Genomic DNA, 24,020 nt, shown 5'->3' with positions numbered 1-24,020 from the left:
TTTTAAGAAAAGGTACTAAGAGAACAAATCCAAAAGCCAATTTGGGTAGAATGATGGAATATTTTTGTAGAATCCAAAAGTCAATAGGGGTAGAATGCCCACATGCTGTGGCTCTGGCCTTGGCCCATCTCCACCCTACATATTTGTGCTGGCAAATCTTTTGGTGATACTTAAAAAAAAAAAGTCCCTGCAACACCAGTATATAATTAATATCCTTGTTTGTGGTATTGTGCTGGCACAGCGTTCCATCCTTAGACTATAATACTAAAGACACTTAATTGGAAGCAAGTTCTCCTGAAGGCAGTGGGGTGCATACTTTGAAGTTTTTCGGCTCAGAGTTCGGATAAAAGTATTTATTTTCGGGTAATGGGCTGCTGAGAATTTTGCTTCCTCCTCCCATTTGATTCTCTCCCCCGTCTACTTTTAAAAACTTCATGTTCAGCTAATACATACAGCTACATCATGGAGCATTTTCTAGGGCATGTGCTAGCGACGTGAGCTGTCATGTGATGAGATATTTCTCTTTCTCTCCAGCAATTCTCTTTTGATCTATTCTCAGAGCAAAACAACACCGAGCAAGCTTAACATCAAGAACATTTCTTCTTTTTGCTTTATTTTTTTCATAACAACTAGAACAAAAGTTCTTTTGCTAATCCCTCCATATGACGTCTAAATTAATAACTCATTTGCACATTGCACAAGAACGACTGAATTTAGGAGCAATTGCTTTCTGAACGCCATTCTTCACAGGCAGTGAAGATCCATTACCAAGGCTAAAGGCATATGAACTTAAAGATTTGTTTATAGTGATTGTGGCAAAGCTCCAAGTGCATTCAGGATAATTTACAACATAAGCAATTTGGCTTTGAAGAAAGTAAAATCCTCTTCTTGTTAAAAATCTGTTTCTTGTTACCCTTTCCTTTCTCGTATCGTAAATGAAGTTAAACGTATTAGAAGTGAGGAATGAACTAACTACTCTGGAAATCTGATGAGTTCCAAGTCCTAGAGCATGTAAAAGGAGTTATTCTTATTCTTATTCTTTTATTTGTACCCTGCCCATCTGACTCGGTTGCCGCAGCCACTCTGGGTGGCTTCCAACACATATAAAAACATAATAAAACATTACCGTACATATTAAAAAGTTCCCTGATACAGGGCTGCCTTCAGGTGTCTTCTAAAGGTTGTATAGTTACTCATCTTTTTGACTGTGGGGAGGCTGTTCTACTGGTTGAGTGCCACTACCAAGAAGGCCCTCTGCCTGGAAGATGATTGCCGAATATTTATCAGAGTATTCTCGTGTTTTTATTGATTGATTGCACTTTTATCCTACCTTTCCTCTAAGGAACTCGAAGTGGTGTACATAATTCCCCTCTTCCCCACTTTATCCTCACAACCCTGCAAAGGTAGGTTAGGCTGAGAGTGAGTGACTGGGCTAAAGTGGGGGATCTGAAATTAATGGACATGACAATTTGCTTTGGGAACAAGTAATCTAAAGCAAGTAAGTGGCAAGCAGAAGAATGCTTGATTCTACCTACCATTTCTCCTCTCCATCTCCCCCTCTCTTTGCAAATGGACATCTGAATCTCTGCTGGGGAGGAAGAACCCCATTTGTGTTTGTGGGAGAAGAAATGGTGACTAGCCCACGGATGAAAGCCTCCCTCTTCCTTACCGCTTCCCCCTCTACATTCCCCCTTTCCCAAAGCACCTTCTTGTTTGTAAAATTTAATGTCATCAGGGCCTCTTACACGTGGCTACTGCTCATTGCGGCATCATGAGGATCAAATATGGGGATGGGATGCCATTAACACACCTATAGTTCCTTGGAGGAAGAGTGAGATAAAAATATCTTGCTGAGTAACTGTGACTGGCTTCAAGAGTTCTGCTTGGGCCCAGATCGGTTAAGGAGCCAAGCCTCTGAAGGTCAATACTGCCATCTTGGTTTGTACTTGGTGCAGTGCACGGCCTTGTGACCTTGCAGAATCCAACATGAGGGGTGTCCCAGACTCCCATGCGATAATGCTAAGATCTCTAATGAAAATGTTACATGGGTGGTATCTAACTGGCAAAAATGTATATATCAAAATCAAATAAGTGTTGGAAATGCAGAGAAAGAAGGTATTTTCTATCATATGTGGTGGTCTTGCACTAAGCTTAAAGATTACTGGGAAATGATGTATAATGAATTGAAAAAGATGTTTAAAATAACATTTGTTTAAAAAACAACAACCCAGAAGCTTTCCTTCTGGAATTATAGGGGTAGAACTACCTAAACAGTATAGAAATCTATTCATTTATGCGACTACAGTGGCAAGAATGTTATTTGCCCAAAAATGGAAAGAAGAATGAATCCTGACGAAAGAAGATTGGAAACAAAAACTAATGGACTATGCAGAAACAACAAAACTTACTGGAAAAATAAGAAATCAAGACAACAAACTTCTTGTAAAAGAATGAAAACGGTTTATAAAATATGTACAAATATTGTACAATTGTAAACAGATAAGAACATTGGCAGGATTATTGTAACAACCTGCAATTTCATAAGAGTAAATAATTAAAGTAGAAGAATAAAAGAATGGGTTAAGTTAATTTAGAATATGCAGGAAATGATAAATATAAATTTAAGGAATCGCAGAAAGAGGAGGAAGGAAGTTGAGTTTCAAAATGTTAAAATGATTGTAAAACTATTGAAATGTATATAACTGAAAATCACAAATAATAATAATAATAATTTTTAAAAAGGGATAATACTAAGATCTCTGAGGTGGTTTCTTAGCTTGCACCCCCTGCTCCCCTTTGCTTTGCACCTGGCTAGCCAAGCCAGAACCACCATACTCAGAACATGATGGTTGCGTAAAGGGCCCTCGAAAGCAGCACATAAAGCAACAGTACGGTTTCTCCTTCTTACCTCTCTTTCATGGTGGCCAAGGCCTTCCTCAGGGCTCCTGAGATTGAGGACATGAACCTCCTGTGGCAATCCAACGGTCCCTTTGCTTGCGCAGCCGGATAAAACCGTAAAGCTCTCAAGCAAGGCCTGAACTGGGTGGGAGCTATTGACAGGTGACAACACACACTCGTTCGTAGGCACGGGACCTGCAAAGTAAATGACAAATGAACAGGATTTTGAGGGGAAAGGCTAAACTAGATTAGGGCAACATTTAGGCAGTTCTCTCATTGACTGTTGGATAGCAAGCTCTGTTATTATCTGAGCTGCCGCAAGGTTTCAAACTGGTAATACACAAGTTACAAACAACAATTAAAGAAGTAGGGTGTGATCGAGGGGAAATCAAACATACTCTTCTTTCATTGAAACCAATGTTAAATCTTAAGGCTGCAGTCCTATGAACACTTTCCTAGGAATAAGATCCAGGGAAGCAGTGTATTCACTTAGGCCGGTTTAGGATTGTGCTGCCAGGATACAAACCCGAACACACTTTCTTCAGAGTAAAGTCCCATTGCCCTCGGAGGGACTTACTACTGACAAAGAAGTACAGTGGTACCTCGGGTTAAGAACTTAATTTGTTCTGGAGGTCCGTTCTAAACCAGAAACTGTTCTTAACCTGAAGCACCACTTTAGCTAATGGGGCCTCCCGCTGCCACCGTGCCACTGCTGCACAATTTCTGTTCTCATCCTGAAGCCAAGTTCTTAAACCGAGGTACTATTTCTGGGTTAGCGGAGTCTGTAACCTGAAGCGTCTGTAACCCAAGGTACCACTGTACAGACTAGACTGAAAATCATATATGGAATTTATAACTTAAACGTAATCTCAATTAAAACTACGCCCAATAAATTTTAATGAGTTTTACATACAATTTTACTTTTAAAATGGTATTTACATAGGATTATAGCTGTGAATTTCTTTGCATTGTATCCATTGTTACAAAAACAGCCTTCTGCAATGTGCTTTCCTAGCCTAGATAATTTATAGTGAATCAACTTTTAACCAATTCATGGTTCCTCTACAACACTTATGGGGCACCCATAACCTTCCAGATGCGGTCAAACTCCAACTCCCATCACCCCTGACCACTGGCCATGTTGGCTGAGGGTTATGGAAGTTGGGGTCCAACAATATCTGGCTGACCACAGTTTTTTCATTCCTATTATAGCCTGGGATAGCTCAGTTGATAAAGCATGAGACTCTTAATCTCAGGGTCATGGGTTTGAGACCCATGTTGGGCAAAAGATTCCTGCATTGCAGGGGATTGGACTAGATGACTCTCGTGGTCCCTTCCAACTCTACAATTCTTTTCTAAGCTGTACTGATCTTCCAACAGCTAGTATTGTTCAGCATTTAGGTGTTAGACTAGGACTAAAACAGCAAAGATTCAAAGCCCATCCCATCCAGAAACTGACTGGGTGATAATAGCAAAAGCCTTTCCACTGCCGTATCTTAATCTGTAAAGCAAAAATGATGACCTCTCCACTCTTGTGAAAGGTAAGAGCGCACAGCATTCTGTGCAGCAGAAAGTAATACAACCTCAGATTAAGGTGTTCTTAAGAAATAAATGAATTTAGGGCAAAATTCTAGAATTTAAAAAGTGAGTGTTGGCATGACTAAGATAAATGATTATTTATCACTTATCTTCATTGCAAATCTGGAACAAATAACTGCAAAAACACTGTATATTCACTGTATTGCTTTTGATGTTGCACTGATCTAAGAATGCAAAAACACCAGTCAGGTAAGCCGCCTATGCAACAATGCTGCTTTTATCACTAAACAAACGGACATGTCTGGGTGCCTGGTTTATTGCGTCTGACAGCAATTGCCTAAGCTGATAACAGCCCTCTTACCCAAAACGCAGGGTATATCCTTGCAAATAATCTCTACAACACGGTATAGAACCACACACTTTCACGCTGTGTATAGAGCATTATGGCTGCGGTATAGCAAGACAGCAGGACAGCTGACGTGTGTGGAGGAGTTTGCATATAAAGTACATCTGCAGGAAGCTAAAGCAAGGCAAATGTTTATGGAAAACAGCCCTGTGTCTCCAAATCTATGCACAAGCCTGTAGTGATAGCCAGAGATTTTGTATGTTTTTCATTCCAGAGGTCGCTGAAGAAGTACTGTGGTTTGAGCTCCTACCAGGCACACATCAATGTAAATTAGAATTTTATTCAGTATAGCTGAATACAAGTGTGTGTGTGTGTGTGTGTGTGTGTGTGTGTGTGTAAGCCATAGTTGAATCTTAGGAACTACCTCCGCCCATAGGAGCTTCCCATCACATCTGCAGTACTGGAGATAATCTGGAGAGGTCTACTCCACATATCACTTCCAAAAGACTTCTGCTCTTAGAGCGTTCAGCTTTTTCTGCAGTGGTGCTTCCAGGATGCCCTCACTCAAGTAGGCATGTTGAAAGATGCAACATTTCTGAGTTTCAGGAGGAAGGCAACAGCAGTCAGTGACTTATCTCTCCCATCCTACGTTTTGGTAGTGGGTAGGACAGTGGTTCTCAAAGGGTGTGCCACATCACACTGGTGTGGCAGGAGAGGACGGCAAGTGTAGCAGGAAGATCCAAGGGCAATCAAAGAAACATTTAAGCATTTCAGTGTACCATAATATCAAAATACTATAATAACACTCTGGTGTTTACTTAAGCTGGTTGGAACATGTGTAGAAACCTGCCCTGATTTTGATTCATTGCAAAATAAATTCAAAGTTCATGTTCTTTGTATTGTTTCACATGCATTGTGACTTTTCCTTATAACTCACTCTTGGATTGATTTGGAGCTGGCTAACAGTGATAATCAGATAAACATGAAGACACAACACTGTGCCATTTAGTTCCATGGCCTCTGAGTCATCTTCCCTTGGCAAAGCGCATTCAACATCAAAACAAACCATTTCATGCTGTATCAGCTTCCTTGTCCATTGCCAAACCATCAACCAACTACTATGCAAAATGTGCCAGTGTTTTATTTGAACACCACATCCTGGTCTCTCCCCCCTCCCCGCCCCCCTCTAAACCATCCACAACCACTGGCATCTTCCAAAACATATTCACCAGTCATAGAAAACCCTTCTTTTTACTTAGCTCAATGTGCCTTCATGGCTTCAGCAAATCATAACTAGCACTTCATTTGATTTTTACCCACCCATTTCAGTGCGGTGGAAATGGCTTCCTTTGGCTATCCTCAAAAATGTTTGAAGTTCAGCTGCCTGGTTAAAGAAAGAATGTCACTACAAACATGTTACTAATCACCCTGGAAACTTTAGAAAAAGGGCAGAGTTTAAAAAAAAAATCTATGGAAGAAACAGAAAACAAACAAACATCAATTTCATTTTGCCAGTTTTATTTTAATTAATTCATCTAATTAATCAATCAATTAGGAGGATACCTAATACAGGTGTTTTTAAATTATAAAACTAGAAACATGGCAAGTGTATTAAAAGAAAAGCCCTGGGGAATCCGCTGCCCTTAGCCAAACCCAACTCTTGATCAAATAGCAGGGTGACTATGATAGCATTTCTTATATAATCTTGCTTAAAATTCCCAGCATGGAGTTGCAATGCTGCTGCTTCTGTAAAAAAATGCAGGGTGGCAAGCTCCCCCTACCTCTATACCCTTTGTATCCAAATCAACTATGCCACAATTCATGCTCAATGAATGAGAAAGACCTAGGGAACCAGCTCTACCTCGCTCTGCTGCTTAACAATGCCTTAGTCAAGTCAAGCCACTACTGTTGTTTGCGATAAAATCCCATAGAACTGCCTTATTAAAAAACATTTTTTTAAAAGAAAACAAGTTTTCTCCCCCTTCCCGTCGCTATGTGCTTCTAATAAAAAAATGCAGTTCTCATACCAACATCTGGAAATTATTGAATTTAATTTTAGCACCCCGATTTCCCATATCACCAGGCCACTAATGTTTAACGTGTGTTGTGCTGTAATAAAGCAACTACAATGTGAGAGGAGGAGGGATTTTACAACCTTGAGGTCAACATGTAACCGTAGCGGACTTGATTCTAACTCTTAAGAAAGGCCAGTATGCAGTGCGCTCTATTTCCACAGAGAACAAACTCTTCAAGGCTGTCAGCTGAAAAGTATGACCAAGTCAAACAAATTGCATGGCTATGTGCTGCAACCTCCAGAGCGTGGTAACTATTTTCTACAGGATTCCCCCAAAGCTCCAAGATTGCCCCAGTGAGATCCAGCGAGCACAGGAAGAAGCCACAGATGTTTATTAGCAGAACTTCAGAGGAGAGAACATTTGAAATGCCATACTGTGTGCATCGCATGCAAGACTCAAGAGCTTTCTTTCAGCTGCTAAAGCAAAACAGGAAACAGCAGGCTTCAGGCGCACCAGGGATATTTGTAGTGTTATTTTTTGAAAAGCTACAAATTGCCATCTACCCAATTCATGGGCCTTTGGGGATCTGGAAGGTACTGGAGGCATTTCATGCCTATAAGCCGCCCCTCATCTGCAAACAAACAAATAAATCTACACTAAATGGCAATGATTGTCTAGAAAGTTATGCTGGATTACAAGTCGTTTTATACTGCGCCTCTCCCTCGACTAATGCAATTGCATATGAGCAACATGGCCCTCTTTTTTGTCTCAGTTCTACCTTGTCAAAAATATTGTCTTTATATCCTTACTTATGTGCATATATGTAATGCTTTCTCCCAGAGGCTATGGGCAGGGATGGATGTACTCGTGGCTTGTCATGACCCGACTGGGTGAGCGAGAGAGCACTTTACACCCCCGGCAAGAGTGATCCATCTCTCTCCTGGCAGGAGGTGGGGTGGGTGTCATAAGGAGAAAAAGAAACTGCAGGAAATATTCTTCCCCCACCACTTTCGCTAGAGTGGATTCAACACCAAGTCTTTCATACAACCAGAATCAACACCATTCCAGACCTCACTAACCTTTTTTTATTATTACAGTGGTACCTCGGGTTAAGAACTGTATTTGTTCTGGAGGTCCGTTCTTAACCTGAAACTGTTCTTAACCTGAGGTACCACTTTAGCTAATGGGACCTCCTGCTGCCGCTGCGCCGCCACCGCACGATTTTAGTTCTCATCCTGAAGCAGAGTTCTTAACCCAAGGTACTATTTCTGAATTAGCAGAGTCTGTGATAAAGCGGGATATCAAATCCAAACTCTTCTTCTTAACCTGAAGCACCACTTTAGCTAATGGGGCCTCCCGCTGCTGCCATGCCGCTGGTGCATGATTTCTGTTCTCATCCTGAAGCAAAGTTCTTAACCCGAGGTACTATTTCTGGGTTAGCAGAGTCTATAACCTGAAGCATCTGTAACCTGAAGCGTCTGTAACCCGAGGTACCACTGTATTCTGTGGTACACAATATCCGCTGAAACTCCATTCTGAAAGCTAAGGGGAGCTTAACTTGTATATGTGCTTGCTTTTGTCATGCAAGCTTCCCCCAATCTGGTAGCCTCCAGATCTTTTGCACAACAACTTCCATCCTTCCTGGCTATTGGCCATGCTGGCTGGGGCTGAACGGAGTTGTAGTCCAAAACATCAAGTTGGGGAAGGCTGTTTTAACGGTCTGTGGCCATGAACTATGCAATTGTCCAACTCTCTCTACTTACTAGACTGTCCTTCCCAGCACACACCCTAATATTATCGATTTCCTCAAAGGAACTCAAGGTGGCATATATGTTTCCTCTTCCTCCCCATTTTATCCTCACAACAACCCTGTGAGGTAAATTAAGCCAAGAGTGACTGACCCAGCGAGCTAGTGGGGATTTGAACTCTGGTCGCCCAGGTCTAACTACACTCTAACTAGTACACCACACTGGCTCTCAACTCAACTGCAGTCTGTCTCAGGAAGACATTAGCTTTTTGTAATCTCCGTTTCTAACCATACCTCTGATAATGTTTGCCTCCGCAGCGGGCCATAATCGATAGGAACACACATGGGCCAGGGTTAAAATGGTCTAATCTTATCAGCTGCTGCTGCTATGCCCTCTTTGTGGAAATAATGACAAATTACAATTTTTTTTGGACCTAGAGTAGTTTCAGAATGTTGCTTCTTCTTACACACAGCATCCCTTACTTACAAAGTGCCAAGCAAGCAAAGTTGGGGGAGGATAACTTACGGACCAAGGCACAACACTATTAATTTGAAAAGAGGTCCCTTTCAAACAAAAGGAGTTTCTGCTTAAAAGGAGAAGAAACCTCCTGTGGAGGAGCCCACATAATGCAGCAATCAAACAGCACATCCAAAGAAGGCTTTCATTATGTTTTTAAAGCCATTTCTGCTGAAACAGGAAACACTTTGCCAACATACACAGTACAGTACAAACCTAGATAGAAAGAGAACAACTGCAGTTTAGCTGTTTATTTAAAACGTTTGACAACACACACACACACAAAAATACGGGAACAAATAAGAAACCTGATTGATGCCACTTCTGCTGAGTGCTGCACATGCAATACAGGCCAAGATGCAACATCTGTAGCGAGTAATTAGAAGTCTTGGGGGGCAGATGTACAATACGCCATACTGGGGCACTCCTCTCTTTGCACTGTTGTGGAGTTCATAAATTACTTTGAAAGTGCTTGCAGGCTCCACATAAGCATCTGGTTGGTCTCTGCAGGAAACAGAATCCTGGACTAGATAGGCCTTTGGTTCTGTTCTTATTTGTTGTTGTATTTTAAAAACCTGTAATTCCTATGTTCACTATGTTTCTGCTGGCTATTTCTCAGGATTATATCCCTGCACTTTCTGTAAATGTGCTCAGATGCTATCTCGCACCGCTCTGCCTTGCCAGCCTAAGGGCAAAAAGTTTCAAAGCTCAGTTCTGCAGGAATGAATAGTAAATTTGCAAAGAATCAGCTAGAACCTGGAAGAAGATTGATAAAGATAACAGCTACAGATGCAGTAAAGGGATAATTCGGGCAAGAGTCACTCCCTAAACTGAAAAAAGAAAGAAAAAGTGAGCGAGTTCATCTGAGCATAGGGCTGGCTCCAGGGAGTGAACAGGCGGCCTATGGGACACGAGTTGGCCCAGATGGCTAACCAATATTCAGATCCATTGACACTTGTGTTTCAATAATATGACGGCCTGAATCCCTGGATAAGACTATCTCATCCTGGTATTGCTCAGTTCCAACCTGCTGTCCAAGGTTGACAGGTCCTGGGATGAGGATTCACGGGGTCAAGACAACTCATTGCTTCTCTGTAGGTCGCAGAAGTAAAACCATTTGCAATGCTGCTCCATAACTCTGTGGCCTCATCCAGGAGGCAGATGGGGGGGGGGGAGAGAAATGGCAATTGCCAGCAGGCCAGAGATGGTTTTAACAGGCTTACTCTCTGAAAACAAATGACACACACATGCTGTCAGCTCTCCTTACGTTGTTTCTTCTGGTTCCATCTTCTCTCAATCCCTTCCAGACATCAGTGAGATATTTTAGACACACTGTCTCCTAGTGGCTACTCTTTTGAGAGCAATGGCATGCATGCTACTAGCTATCTGTGTTAGCAAGTCATCGTTGCCTAAATCAGTAAGTGTCTTTTGTCCTGAACCTCCAATATTTAGCTACATTGGGCTTTCCCCCTTATTTGCCTCACTATTCCCATCCCCCGTCCCCCAAACCCTTTCATTCACTTCTCCTCTTGACATACTACACTGGACTGCCTGTAACCAAGAATCATGATATGTGCAGGAAGTAATTCCATGTCACATTCCTGCAAATGGAAGGATTTTGGAGACTCTGAAACGCAACACCCATTTACCCTCAAGAGCCCAATAAAAACAAACCGGGGAGAGGAGGAGGCAAAGCATTTCAGTTATTGAAAATATTTTACTGCAATGAATTGGCGAACCAGGAAATGTCAAGAAAGTGAAAAGGCTCATAAAAGCAGAGATGCTGGACTTAACTCATCGCTTTGACTCATTGTGTAACGTTTGTGTCAAGCCTTCCCCCCCCCACACCAAACACAAGCATATAACCCCCACCTACAGATAACCCATAAATCTGTCTTTGATTTGAACCTTCTTAACTACAGAAAGGGTAGGAAGCTGGACAGAAAACAATGGATGGAAGTGCTCTGTTTAAGTAACAAGGGCAGGAAACTTTCAGCTAGTTGCACAGTCAAGTTTCCATACTGAAACTCAAGGGAGAAGAAAACCAAACTCCACGGAGCTATCTCTATACAGAGTATAAATAACCCTTAACAGATTTTTAAAGCCATTGTATTTTAACAGAATACTACCAAAAAGCCTTGACCCAACGCGTAGTAGCATTGTTTATTGTACTGCTGAAACTGAGTCATAATAAGCTCATTTGGTAAATTAAAAGACAATAAGTAAGGAAATGCTAGACATTATAAAACCTGCGGCATGAGTCCAGGACTGGATGTGTATTTATTTTTAAACCAAATTGTGCAGGAATTCATAAATCAGCAAACAAAACTCACACACACACAAAAGTAAACACAGATTGAGCTTCAAGTCTCTCTATGTGGCTGCAGAAATAAGCACAGGTCTGTACATTCCTTATCCTTAAAAAGGGAGAAAAAAGAAAGGGAGAGAAAGTAGCTGCTCGCTTTCTGCACTGTGGTTACAGTCCTGCAGCCAGAAGTCATTAACACATGACACTGGAAACTAAAAACAAAAGATAAGGGAAGATCACAGGATTTGTCGAGTTTGGTAAAATGCCCAGCAAGAGTACAAATGGAGGTTGTGCGTACCTAAACCTAACAGCTGTGTATTTCAACCTTCACAAAGTCCCACTCTGATATCCATAATTTATTTCCGCACAACACAGCCTCTGAGGTGGGCATAGCCAACATGGTCCCTCTAGCTTTTGCAGGAATACAACGGAATACCATCATCCCTGACCACAGGCTGAAGCTGTTGTAGTCCAGCAACGCAGGTGGCGCTGTGGTCTAAACCACTGAGCCTCTTGGGCTTGCCGATCGGAAGGTCGGCGGTTCAAATCCCCATGACAGAGTGAGCTCCCATTGCTCTGTCCCAGCTCCTGCCAACCTAGCAGTTCGAAATCATGCCTGTGCAAGTAGATAAATAGGTACTGCTGCGGCAGGAAGGTAAACAGCATTTCCATGCACTCTGGTTTCCGTCAAGGTGTCCCATTGAGCCAGAAGCGGTTTAGTCATGCTAGCCACATGAGCTGGAAATCTGTCTGTGGACAAATGCCGGCTTCCTCGGCCTGAAGCAAGATGAGCACCGCAATCCCATAGTCGCCTTTGACTGGACTTAACCGTCCAGGGATCCTTTACCTTCTTTTCTTTTCTTTTTTTAGTCCAGCAACATTATTTCAGCAGAGGGAGGGGCAGGAGAGGAATCAAGGAGAGGGTGCTATTGACCCCACAGAAGGCCTCTGTGGAAGTATGTGCACCCAAGTACACCATTATCTGGTAAGGGAATGTCAGAGAAACAGAATAAAGTGCTGTCCCAATGCAGCCTACATGTCATAATTCTGCTACCAAGTTGACAAGTATGGTGGGTTCTTTGGATGGCAAAAGGAGGACCACTTCTCTCATGGCAGTTTTCAGGCGCAGAGAGACTGTGGAAAACCAGTACTTCGCTTTACACAGCTTGTGGTTTCCAAAATACAAAGATTCTCCGCTAAGCCTATACATCGCCACGTGGGTTGTGTGGGTGAAGCCTCCCTGGGTGAACGGGAGAGGAGAGATAGCTTCAGCTTTCTAATGAATAATAACAAGTTTCCAAGTTCAGCTGAAGGCTGAATTCCTATAATTGACCCTTTAAATAGGAGTTAACTCCCATTCGCCAATCTCATTACACCAAACCTGAAAGCTGATCTTGTTTCAAGAGCTTAAACAAAACAAAACCTCCCTCTCTATAATATTCCAAGTTTTAACCTCGTCTCTGAGAAAACGTTTGGCCAAAAGTTAACAAAACAATGACCACCCCCCACCACCAAATTATAAAATAGATCTCCACTGTGAAATAAAAGAAGAATTAACCCAGCTCAGAGGTCCAGCAGCCCAATAACCAAAGTTAGCTGTCCTGTTGCATTTATTTTGTAGCTTTTTATTTATAACAAACAAGACATGTTATATGCTTATTCACAATTCTTCTGTGTTGACATGTAAGGTTTTAAATTTTAAAAAATGCTAACAAAAATAAGGTGGAAGAAAGCTATTTTTATTTCCCCATCCACCCTTACTGCAATGAAAATTTATTTTTTGTAGAAATCAAAACAGAGAAAATGGACCTATATATTAGCCTGAAAGTTGTTGCTCCAATCACTAACAAAATCTGCTTCTCCACAAATTTTATTAGTTGTAATGCCTTCTTTCATCCTTTTATCATCAGTTAATTTATGCAAGCAAGCCCATATTCCACATGCTTTCAAGTACTAACTGTGATTTCTGTTTTATTTAGCTGCTTTTCACACCTTGCTAGCTATATCTATAGTTACACACCTACCTTCAAAATATAGAAATGTTTTTAAAATAAAATTAATTGGGAAATAGAAAAGAACAAAGAATATGTTTGGATGTGTCCTTTTCTCTTTCTGCACATGTATGTATGTGTGTACTAGATGCATTATTAAGCTTGAGGAGGAAGGATGTGAAAGGCTGAATTCTTAATCATGGATGGAAACACAAACAGACTCACATTTCCTGAATACAAATCTGAGACTGCATTCAAAGCCTTTGCTTTGTTTCAAGAGTCCAGAATTTATTGGGCATAATCCAGCTCTTTGCATGTCCAAAGACAGTGGGCATTATTCAACCCAGTTTCATTCAGAGTAGGCTCGGTGAAATTAACTGACCTACCTTAGCCATGCTCATTAATTTCAGTGGGTCTGCTCTGAGTAAAAGTTAGCTGAATACAACTCTAGATCCGCAGATGGAAGTGCATGATCTATGCTGGGTAAGAGAATGGTAGCCACATGGGCTGCATTCACAAGTAACACTAGGTCATGAAGTATGGGTTTAGTAAACCATCCTGTGCATGAGTCGTATTCTGGTGCATTTAGCTCCATCACCCCTGCTTTACTTAGCCACTCCCACTTGTATCTCAGCCCAGTTTTTTTCAACCAGTGTGCCATGGCACCCTGGGGTGTCTTGAATGATGGCCAGGGGTGCTGCAGGCAACACTGGCTTCTGTCCCTCTTTCCTTCCCTCTCTCCTCTGATGCCCTCTCAGGTCTCTGCCTCCCAAAGGCTTGCACAGCTGTTTGTTGCAGCAGCCCTGGCTACAAGCTCCCCACATGAATGGTGCCTCTGGGGCTGGCCAGGGGGTGCTTCCCAGGCAGCTGTGGGACAGTGTGAGGAGGCACCTCTCTCTGGGGCATGGGGTGGCTCAGATACCAGTTGCTGCCCAGAAGACTCCCAAGGAGAAGGGAGAAGAGAGGAGCCTGAAGGAACACTCCACAAGGGAGAGTGTTTGAAAAAGGGCGAGAGGCTGCTGGCTCTGCAAACAAGAGGTGACACAACTGAGCTCCCGAGTCCCACAGGGGTGCCTGCAGAAAGAATGGAGTTGGTCAAAGGAGCCATGGACTCAAAAAGGTTGGAAACATCTATCTTAGTTTCTTAGGCTACACAAAAGTGTAGCAGTAGTAGCTATCACCCTAGGAAAAAATAGTGCAGATTTCGGTCTGGCCCAAGCAGCTGTCCCAACTTAGTCATGGACTTTCCAGGTAGCCTCAGGCAAGTCTCAGAGCTTCAGTTTCCCACTTCTAAAACTGAATGGAATTATCCTTTAGTGGAATTCTCTCTCTCTCTCTCTCTCTCTCTCTCTCTCTTACACACACACACACACACACACACACACACACAGCTTTAAGCTTCACTTAACGTCAGTGATGTTATTACATAGACTGGTTTATGTCCCTACAGATTTAATGCCCCTGTTTTGCTTTAACACTTCTCCAATATCTTTAGCAAAAAAAGGTCTAGCTGAGGAAAAATCACGATGACAAAAATAACAACATGCATAATCCCATGTAAAATTGGTTGTAAAGTAGTTTATATATAATGCTAAGTTTACGCAGCAGTTCATTGCCAAATAAAGCAGCTATTTGGAATATCATGAACATTTAAACAGGTTCTCTCTCCTGTCCTATGCCCCCCGAAACCCTTCATAATTTTTAAAGTGTTTTAAAAGTTGCACAAAGCCAAAAACTGCAAGGTTTCACTCTGTTCAGTGATATATGCAAACATGCTTAAGTCACTTGCAGATTTGACTGGTCTATAGTTAACGTTAAACAGTTCTATTAACAGGGACCTTCAGATAACTAACCATGCTTGTTCTTTGATACACTGTTCTTGGCCATCTCATCATAAAACATAGGAAAGGGCATTTTCTTAGGCCATATGCTGCAATCCCTGAAACACAATTTAAGCAACTTTGTTATCATTAAGAAGTACTCAGTCCTCACTTTAGGGACAGGGTAAACTGCAAAATAGGATGCCGTGATCTGAGTTTAGAAACACCAAAAACGCGGACAAATATTTAGAGCCACAGCTGTATTTTCCATTTACAGTAGAAGAGCCACGAGAGAAGGAGCATAAACCATTGTCGGGTTACTATAGCAATATCCCTTCCCCACAGAATTTACCACCACAGTTTAATCCCCGTGGACACTGTGTGTTTCTTAAGTGCCTGAGCACAACAAACATTGGCCCACATTCCCAGCAAAACCATGAACATTTTGAAGGTCAGCAATAAGCAGGGGTTGTTTTCAATTAGAAAGCCTGCTTTGCTGGAAGGCTGCCAGAAAATATATAGCTTAGCATTGGCTTAGTGTATTCAGAACCGGGAAAGAATGTAGGTTTTCCATTTTGACCTGGTAAGCATTCAGCCATGCTTATTTTAGTAGATGGAAAAGGGGGTGGGGAAGAGACTTTATTTTATGGATACTATATAGGCTCAATTACAGAAAAACCTAATGCCAAGTTAGAGGACTTCAGCCTATCTATTTTAATTCACAGGCCCAATGGGGAAAAAAATATATTGTCCAGATATTTGGGGGTTTCATTTGCCTTTTTTCGACAACAACATGGGGCCCGTTCTTCTTATCGCTGTTTGAAATACTGGGCCAGGGCCAGGCTGCCTTCCCTTGCACCTGTTTTGGACAATTGAGCTATAAAACTGCATCTCCCACTAATTGTTAACAGCTACAGCTGTTCACCTGACAGATAGGAAATCTTGTTTCTACCCTAGTAAACATGGTCACTTAAGCATTCTTGTTAGTGAGCATGTGATTTATGTTACACCCAAGCACATATATATCATTCTACTCTCAGGAGGTAAGCTCCAGGAATCTGCTGGGTGGGGTGGAGCGGGGAGGAATATGAAGTGTTTGGAGCTTTTATTACATGTAAATATCCATCTGGGAGAATCTTTTTTAATGCCTTGTGGGACAGAACCCCTTCGTCTTAACCTTGGCTACTTTCCAGCATCTATAAGATGAACGGATACGGTTCTTGAGAACAGCATGAGGCCTAAACAGAGTTGGTTTGCCTTGGTGGTGGTTAGTTCCCCCCGCCCCCTCTTAGAGGCACTTTTATTCCCCAGCTTCATTTTATTCCTAGATGCAATTTGCTTGACGTTGACATATCTCATTTTGTAACAAACAGAACACAGTTCCCATGGCGCTCCCATTTGCCTCTCTCAGTAAAATGGGCCTCGTGCGAAAAATGAATCCAGACAAGGGACTGGTGATACATGTGCCAGAAACAAACAGCTATTGACGAAATATTTAATTGAAAAATTAATCTGGTTGTAAATCACATACAGATTGGTTCTATTGGTGTGAAATCACAGAAGACTGGCATTTCTCCACAAAGTGTTTTCCTACTATGCCTTTGGTCAGTTTTGTCTCTGAAAATGTTAAATTCACCCTTAGCAGTGGCAGAAATCTACTGTCACATTAGATGTAACACCCCTAATATCTAATGTGTGTTTTTTTTAAAAAATGTAACAAGATCTATATATCACTTGATCAAAATAAACACTATGCAGTTTACATAAAATCACATAAAACGTTGCTAAGAAAATACCAATAAAATCAACAGACTTCATAAGCAGACATAATATTTTTTTCAAAAATATAGGTAAAATAAACAGTCTTAGAAACAATATAACAATCAGATGAAATGTCTGCATAGGTTTGCCCGAACAGAAACGTTTTTAGCAGATATTGAAAACAGTACAATCATAGAATCATGAAATCCTAGATTTGTATAGTTGGAAGGCACTCTGAGGGTCATCTAGTCTGAACCTCTGCAATGCAGGAATCTCAACTAAAGCACCCATGACAGACGGCCAACCAAACCCAGGTGTACTTTCAAATGTTCAGAGTGCTTCAGATGTAACCCTTACAAGGTAAGTAAGAATTAAGCCTCATTTTGCAGATGGGAAAAGTGAGGCTGAAAGAGAATGGCTTGCCTAAGACCACCTAGTCAGTAGAACTAGAAACTTCTGATATCTATCTCAGTTGCTTAACATCAGGGGCATCATTCTACCGTAGGGCCTACTTGAGGCAGCTGAAAATTACTGAGGCCCACCAGAGGCTCTAAGTGGAAAAGGTTGTTTTCTTTTATATCTTCCCCTTCCCATCCTCCACATGCCTGTGAAAAATATGTTAACCCATCTCCTCTAATTTCTTCTCCGTTTCTCCTTTCACAGACCTCCCATCCCTCAGCAATTGGTTGCTTCCTCCATCCCTCCTCCCTGGAACTTTTACAGTCATCTCTTCCTCCTGTAACAACTACCCTTTCTTCTCCTTCTTCCTATCCCCAGTTCAGATGATGATGATGATGATGGAAGGAGATCTCCCTGCCCCCAACTCAACCCTGAACTTCTCTGTCTCCCAGCCACTACTAAGCATGCAAGGAGCCGCTGGCGTTGATCAAACCCAAAGGCTATGGCACTGTTGGCAGGCAAGTGAGGCAGCTTTGGGCAGGTTGTGGCACTGAGGACCATCTGAAAATGGCCCACTGGGTCCACCAAGTGAGAAAACCCTGTGCTGCGCTGAAGCACCTCTTGATGGTACCCTACAGGCAGAAATGTTTTGACATGATGGGGAGGGGACAAAGCTCTGTTTAACGTCCCAACTAACTTACATTCTCAGGAACAAGGTACCACGAGATTTATCTGTGTTTGCAAATCAGCAATTACCGCCCGGTGTTTCTGCAGCATCCGCACACAGCTCTTGAGAGGCCATACCTAAATTACTCAATTTTCTCTCTTTTTTGGGGTTAGGGCTAGGCTTCTGATTAGCTTGGCAATTATATCTGCTCTTTAAACAATGGCCAACGGGGTCTGTAAATCCATGTCACTTTCAAAGAAAGCCAAACATTTGGGTTTTGCACACTCAACTTGCACTACACCAACGGCCTCTTGGAGTGGCTGCCTGCTGCTATAAGCTTATGACTTACGAGGCAAAACTAATCCCAAAATGAGAGCAGTTTCTCCTTAGGCAACTACTTCAATGGTTTTACATTTAAAGACATCCAATTAAATTCCTGTTTACCTAACAGAGTGTGTTTCTTTTTACTGTTATATTAAAAAAAAAAAAAATCACTCACCACCTCTCCATAAAACCGGGGGTGGGGGTGGAGGTAGGCAGGCAGAATACTATTAAATGCATCACATAGCGAAGAAATGGCAGGTGAAATTAGTAGGAGTTATACAGTAGTGTAAGCCAACGCTGCTGGAACATGTAGAGAGTATGATTGATTATGGAATGCGTACCGTTTATAACCTCGGGACATGCACTGATTGCCCACTCACATTATAGAAAATAATGATGCAGCCATAAAAAATAATGTTTTACTGGGGGTGGGGGGGATGACACAGCTCAAGGTCATTGATCTATTATCTATGTAATAGACGGCTATTCTATTATATGATGTAGCACATAAATTCACTGGGAAACAAAGGTTTTAAGACAGGCAGTACAGCGGGGAAATAGCTGTTTGTAGCATAGCATGTTGCCTTCTTTTGAGCATAGTTCAAGTCATGACAAGCAGCCAAACCTATCCCCCATGGAGGCCCAATGCTAGAAACAAAGGAATCTTTTTTAACAAAAAGTCACAGAAAGGTTCATGGATTTTTATTTATTTATTTATTTCATGTTAGGGCCTCACATTTACAACTGCTTATTATTTTGGAATTGATAAGTTTACTTTTATAGTTATGCTGACCCAAGGTCTCATATAGGATGGACGGTATCAGGTCTAAACTCTCTTATAAGTAAATACAAATAAATACAAAGTAAATAACTAGACAGTGCAGTGAGATCATAGCTGGATATCACCCTTCACCTACCTGGGTGACAACAGCACTAGTCTAGTCCATTCTAAACTGACTCAAAGGAAAGACTCCATCAACCTAATTCCTCCCACAACCTGGTCTGAAGGCATGGGGCTTTCAGTGACAACCTGGATAAGGAAAAGTGGTGGGAGCTCCCCGCCCAAGAGCCCCCCAAGGGAGGCCACAGAAGAAGAAGACTTAGATCCCGGATCCTGGTGGTGGGACACTGAAGAGCAGCCTGCAGAAGGGATGAGCTGGGAGGTGCTAGAAGCAGAGGGGTTGAGCGTTCAAGAGGAGCCAGAAGGAGGGCCTTTCAGGACAAGGTCAGAGGCTTAGAGTCACAGTGTGAGTGCAGACTCAGTCAGAGAGGAGTCAGAGATTGCCCCTGCTACAAATCAGCAGAACAGTCCCAGTCCTGCTGGCTCGTCTCTCCCTCTGACACCCCACTCGAGAAGAGTCCTGCACATTGCTGAGCAATGGGCTAAACAGGCCCAGAGGAGGAGTTCACCCCCTTGACACAGCCTTCGTCTGCTTGGGAGAAATCCAGAGGGAAAGTCTAGAGAGGGAAAGATGAAGCTAGTGGTTAGTTTCAGCAACATCTCAGCTAGATTAAGGCGAATCAGAGGACTCTATTGTGTTGTTATTTTCTGTTAATAAAAAGCTAATTGCATGCCATGCCTCCTATGCATATGCCTGCCCTGTGGTTAACCTGGCTTGCTTGACAGCTCCTTTACGCAGCAACCTTGCTGAAGGAAAACACAGTCTAAGCCTGGTGGGTGTCTAGCAGGCTGACTAGAACCTCCTGAACTCTAACATAGAAGAAATATACATAACCCAGGGAAAGGGAACCTTTTCCATGCCAAAGGTCACATTTACATTTGGACAACCTACTGGAGGAAAAAGGAGAAAGAACAAGAAATATGAAATATACATTAGTACAGTAGGCTCGTTCCTATCCACATTCACACAGCCTTCTATATCCTCCATCCATCCAAGCAAGCAAAAAACACTCAGGAAGGATGAAAAGCAGGATGAACTGAGGGATGTGAGCTAGGAGAGTGGATGTGTCCTGGGAAGAGTCCCAGGGCCCAGATAGAGGCCTACAGGACCACTTCCAGGCCTGATGTTCCCCATTCCTGACATAATAAACCAACAAATCTGGCTGACAACCTCGGAACCACAGTTGTTTCCGTTTCCACCTAGCCTTTCGGTTCCTTAAATATTGAAAGAGGAAGATGGATCTCAATCCAACTGACCAATATGAAGCAGAGCCAAACTTAAACCAAACAAGAACTTCAGGGCTTACTTGTAAATTTTCAAAATGGCGGAGAAGTGATAGTTTAGAACAGACAATAATGCACATCGGTCCACTCCACCTGTATACTAATTGCATGTATATGGCTCTTTTGAAAATGTGAAGTCCCGTGAACTAGCCTAAAATGGAGAGTTAGGTTGCTACAATCCCACTTTCCCTACTAACACACACAGGGTTTGAACGTCTGCATAGGATTTGCAATTTTTGCAGGTCCAGATATAGTTAGTTTGTATTCATTTGCAAACACTTCCAGAAAATGGTATATTTACACAAAAGAAGCAACTGAAAAGGAAACCCTAACCATTAAAAAAACACAGCTTAACTTGTAATTATCTCAAAAATCCTTTGGGGGATTGGTCGTGAAATCATGCAAGTAAATTTTTCCTGTTTGGGGATGTGACTCCCTCCAACACAAACTACTTTTTAGAAATTATCAAGGAAGTCAGATCTTTGAAAAACAAGCCATGTAAGGAATAAACCGACACTCTCTCTTTCCATCTTCCTTGATGCGTGTTTTGTTTAGAAATCACCGCAGCATCAATTTTGGTACTCGCTGCTAATACCTCCCACTTCCACAGCTATTAAGTGCAAATGAAAGGAGATGTTTGCCTCCTTCTCCTACTCTTACCCACTTAAAATTAGATACACATCGTTTCCATAACAAGATGAAAACAACATTTACAGGAGACAAAAATGTAACTTTAAAAACTCAATTTAATGGCCAGCTGTTCCCTCTGCTGTAGTGGAGCAGCTTGTGAACATTTATGGTTAACCAGTTTCACTCTATCTGTCACTTATATTTCCATAACCTTATTAATACACATACTAATGGAACAATGGTATTTAATATAAGTGCTTCATAGAAGATATACATACCTACAGCCATTAGTGCTGCATGTGGTGGGGCGGGGCAGCCCTCATAATCGTGGTGTGGTTTCACCATGGTTATCTCTCTCCACTAAAGAGCTGGATTTTATCTAAAGAGTCTGACAGCCTTTCAGTGTACGGTACATCAAAATTGACAACATCCAACCCTGATGAGGGCAAACTTGGACTGTCGCAACATTAAACAAAACAACTTGGTAGTGGCCATTTCATTCAAGTATAACCTGATTTTCGGGAATGTATAGCTGTCTAAAATATATCTAAATTGATCTTTAACAACACAGGTCATACTCTCGGACACACAAATTTGGCTTTCTTTAGGAGGCTTGTAAGACAGCAACTCCTTGAAAAGAGAGGCTCAAGAAGCAAGGAAGCAACTTTTGTTATGTTAGGTGACATGAGGCCACTCTCTAGCGGTCAAAGTCATCTTAATACTGAAGCCAATTAATCTCAATCTGAAATTTAGCAGCCTGCTAATCTTAGTGAGCGGGTTTACTCATAAAAGCCTACAGACCATTACATTCAAGTCTTCTCTACTTGTACCAGGAAGTACCACTGAACTTCACAATCCATCCAAAGTAGCCATATTGGTCCTAGAGAAAGAGAGATAAAAGCGAGGCACCATCTTCATGGCATCAACCAACATTCAAAATGTTGAATGCAGCAAAGAAATCTTAACTTCAGAAACATCACACTGAGTATTCCTTTCCTATAATCTCATAATCTCTTTATTGCTCGTGAGGTGGTACAGCATGTTGGCTAAGAGACTGAACTATGTATAAAGAGGCTCAAGTAGAACTCTCATCTCTGCTATGTTCTCATCAAGGAAAGCCTCTCTCTTTCCCCCCTTCAGTTCTCCCCACCTTCTACAATATGGGTAATAATTATACTGGTTTACCTTACACTGATAGAGTAACCAACATGGTACCCTCCTCCTGACATTGTTGGACTCCCATCGGTCCTAGTGAGGATGGCCAGTAGTCATGAAGGAAGGCACCACATTGGCTCTCCCCGCTCTAGCATGTTACAAGGATTAGGTAATATACACAGAGTGCTGCTTTGAACACTTGTAAGAGTGATACAGCGGACGCGGGTGGCGCTGTGGTCTAAACCACAGAGCCTAGGCCTTGCCAATCAGAACTGCCCACCTAGCAGTTTGGCAGGAAGGTAAATGGTGTTTCTGTGCACTGTTCTGGTTCGCCAGAAGCAGCTTAGTCATGCTGGCCACATGACCCGGAAGCTGTACGCCGGCCAGTAAAGCAAGATGAGTGCCACAACCCTAGAGTTGTCTGTGACTGGACCTAAAGGTCAGGAGTCCCTTTACCCTTTACCTTTAAGAGTGATACAATATTATTATTATTATTATTATTATTAGATGTGAATGTAATTATGAACCAAAGTCCGCTTTTCACTTCCTAAGGAATGACAATCACAGCCTCTTAATTTTTTAAAAAAGGGGAGTACCATATTTTTCCGTCTATAAGACGCCCCCATGTATAAGACACCCCCTATTTTGGGGGACTCAGATTTAGGAAAATGGGGGATGGCCCAGAGTATAAGACGCCCCCTAATTTTTGACATTATTTTTTAGGGGGGAAACCGAGTCTTATACATGGAAAAATACCATATTGCAGAAAACTTTCTTACACTATTTTATTGTAATTCATGAATTATTATTATTATTATTATTTAATACCCTAAGGTGAAAGGACAAAAATAGTCCCGCAAAAATAGACTGGCAGAATAAGCTAACAGATTACGTGGAGCTAGCAATGTTGACTGCAAAGATAAGAAATCAAGATGTCAGATATAAAAGAAGAGTGGGAATACTTCGGTGAATATTTAAAGAAATATAACTATCAGATAAACTTCCAAGTGGGGTTAGATATATGAGCATTAGTTAAAATAAGCAGAAGAAGGGTGGTAATTAAGGAGATGGATCTTAACAAGGACTAAATAAAACCCGACAGAGGGATGTGTGTGGAAGTCAAAGAGTGTAAGATAAATGATGACAATTGTATAACTGATGTACTAAAATATAATGCATTTTTAAAGGTAATTCATGAATTTATATACTACCTTTCACAAAAAATACACAAGGCAGCTTTCACAACATCAACACTATACAAAGTACAATAGAAATGAAACGTACAGTTTACAAAATCCCCAGCCAAAAGCTCATACAAACAGCTGACCAACATCAGAGCCCTTAATAAAGCCAAGGGTAATTTTCACTCATTAGGACGGGAAACAGGGATCCAAACCAAATACAAAACAATCCCTTTTTCACAGCATGTAAAACAGTCCTTTCTTGTTGATTTTAGAAAGCTGTGCTTTAACTACAATGTTGAGCTTTAATGTTCCATGAGATTATCTAAGAGATTACTGGGCCAACTGTTTTTAAAAGACTGTCTCATTTGACATCCATTTAGAGTCACAAATGAATTAGAGGCATTGCAGGACATAAAAACAGGACTCTGAACAGATTTCTGTGAAAAATCAGTATTGGGAGATATTTACATTACTTACGTTATTTACAAATATATTAACTTTGGCAGCAGGAAGCGGAGATCTGCCCCACACTCA

At 41.7% G+C, this 24,020-nt stretch overlaps 1 protein-coding gene and 1 long non-coding RNA gene across 2 annotated transcripts in view; one reads left to right on the top strand and one right to left on the bottom strand.

The window, feature by feature from the left end:
• Nucleotides 1-24,020, top strand: part of LOC309535187 — a 130,697-nt gene that overhangs the window by 60,041 nt on the left and 46,636 nt on the right. The window lies entirely within an intron of this gene.
• The window catches only part of TGFBR3 (transforming growth factor beta receptor 3), a 138,417-nt gene that overhangs the window by 80,663 nt on the left and 33,734 nt on the right, over nucleotides 1-24,020 (bottom strand). The window contains exon 3 of the mRNA XM_082227839.1: nucleotides 2,909-3,093. Within this exon, the coding sequence (XP_082083965.1) occupies nucleotides 2,909-3,093 (185 nt within the window). The remainder of the gene's footprint in view (nucleotides 1-2,908; nucleotides 3,094-24,020) is intronic.

This window comes from Podarcis vaucheri, assembly GCF_965113315.1.
Source record: "Podarcis vaucheri genome assembly, chromosome: 6".
Classification (NCBI taxonomy): Eukaryota; Metazoa; Chordata; class Lepidosauria; order Squamata; family Lacertidae; genus Podarcis; species Podarcis vaucheri.
Note: the sequence above shows the minus strand (reverse complement) of the source record. Positions and strands in the feature narration are given on the sequence as shown.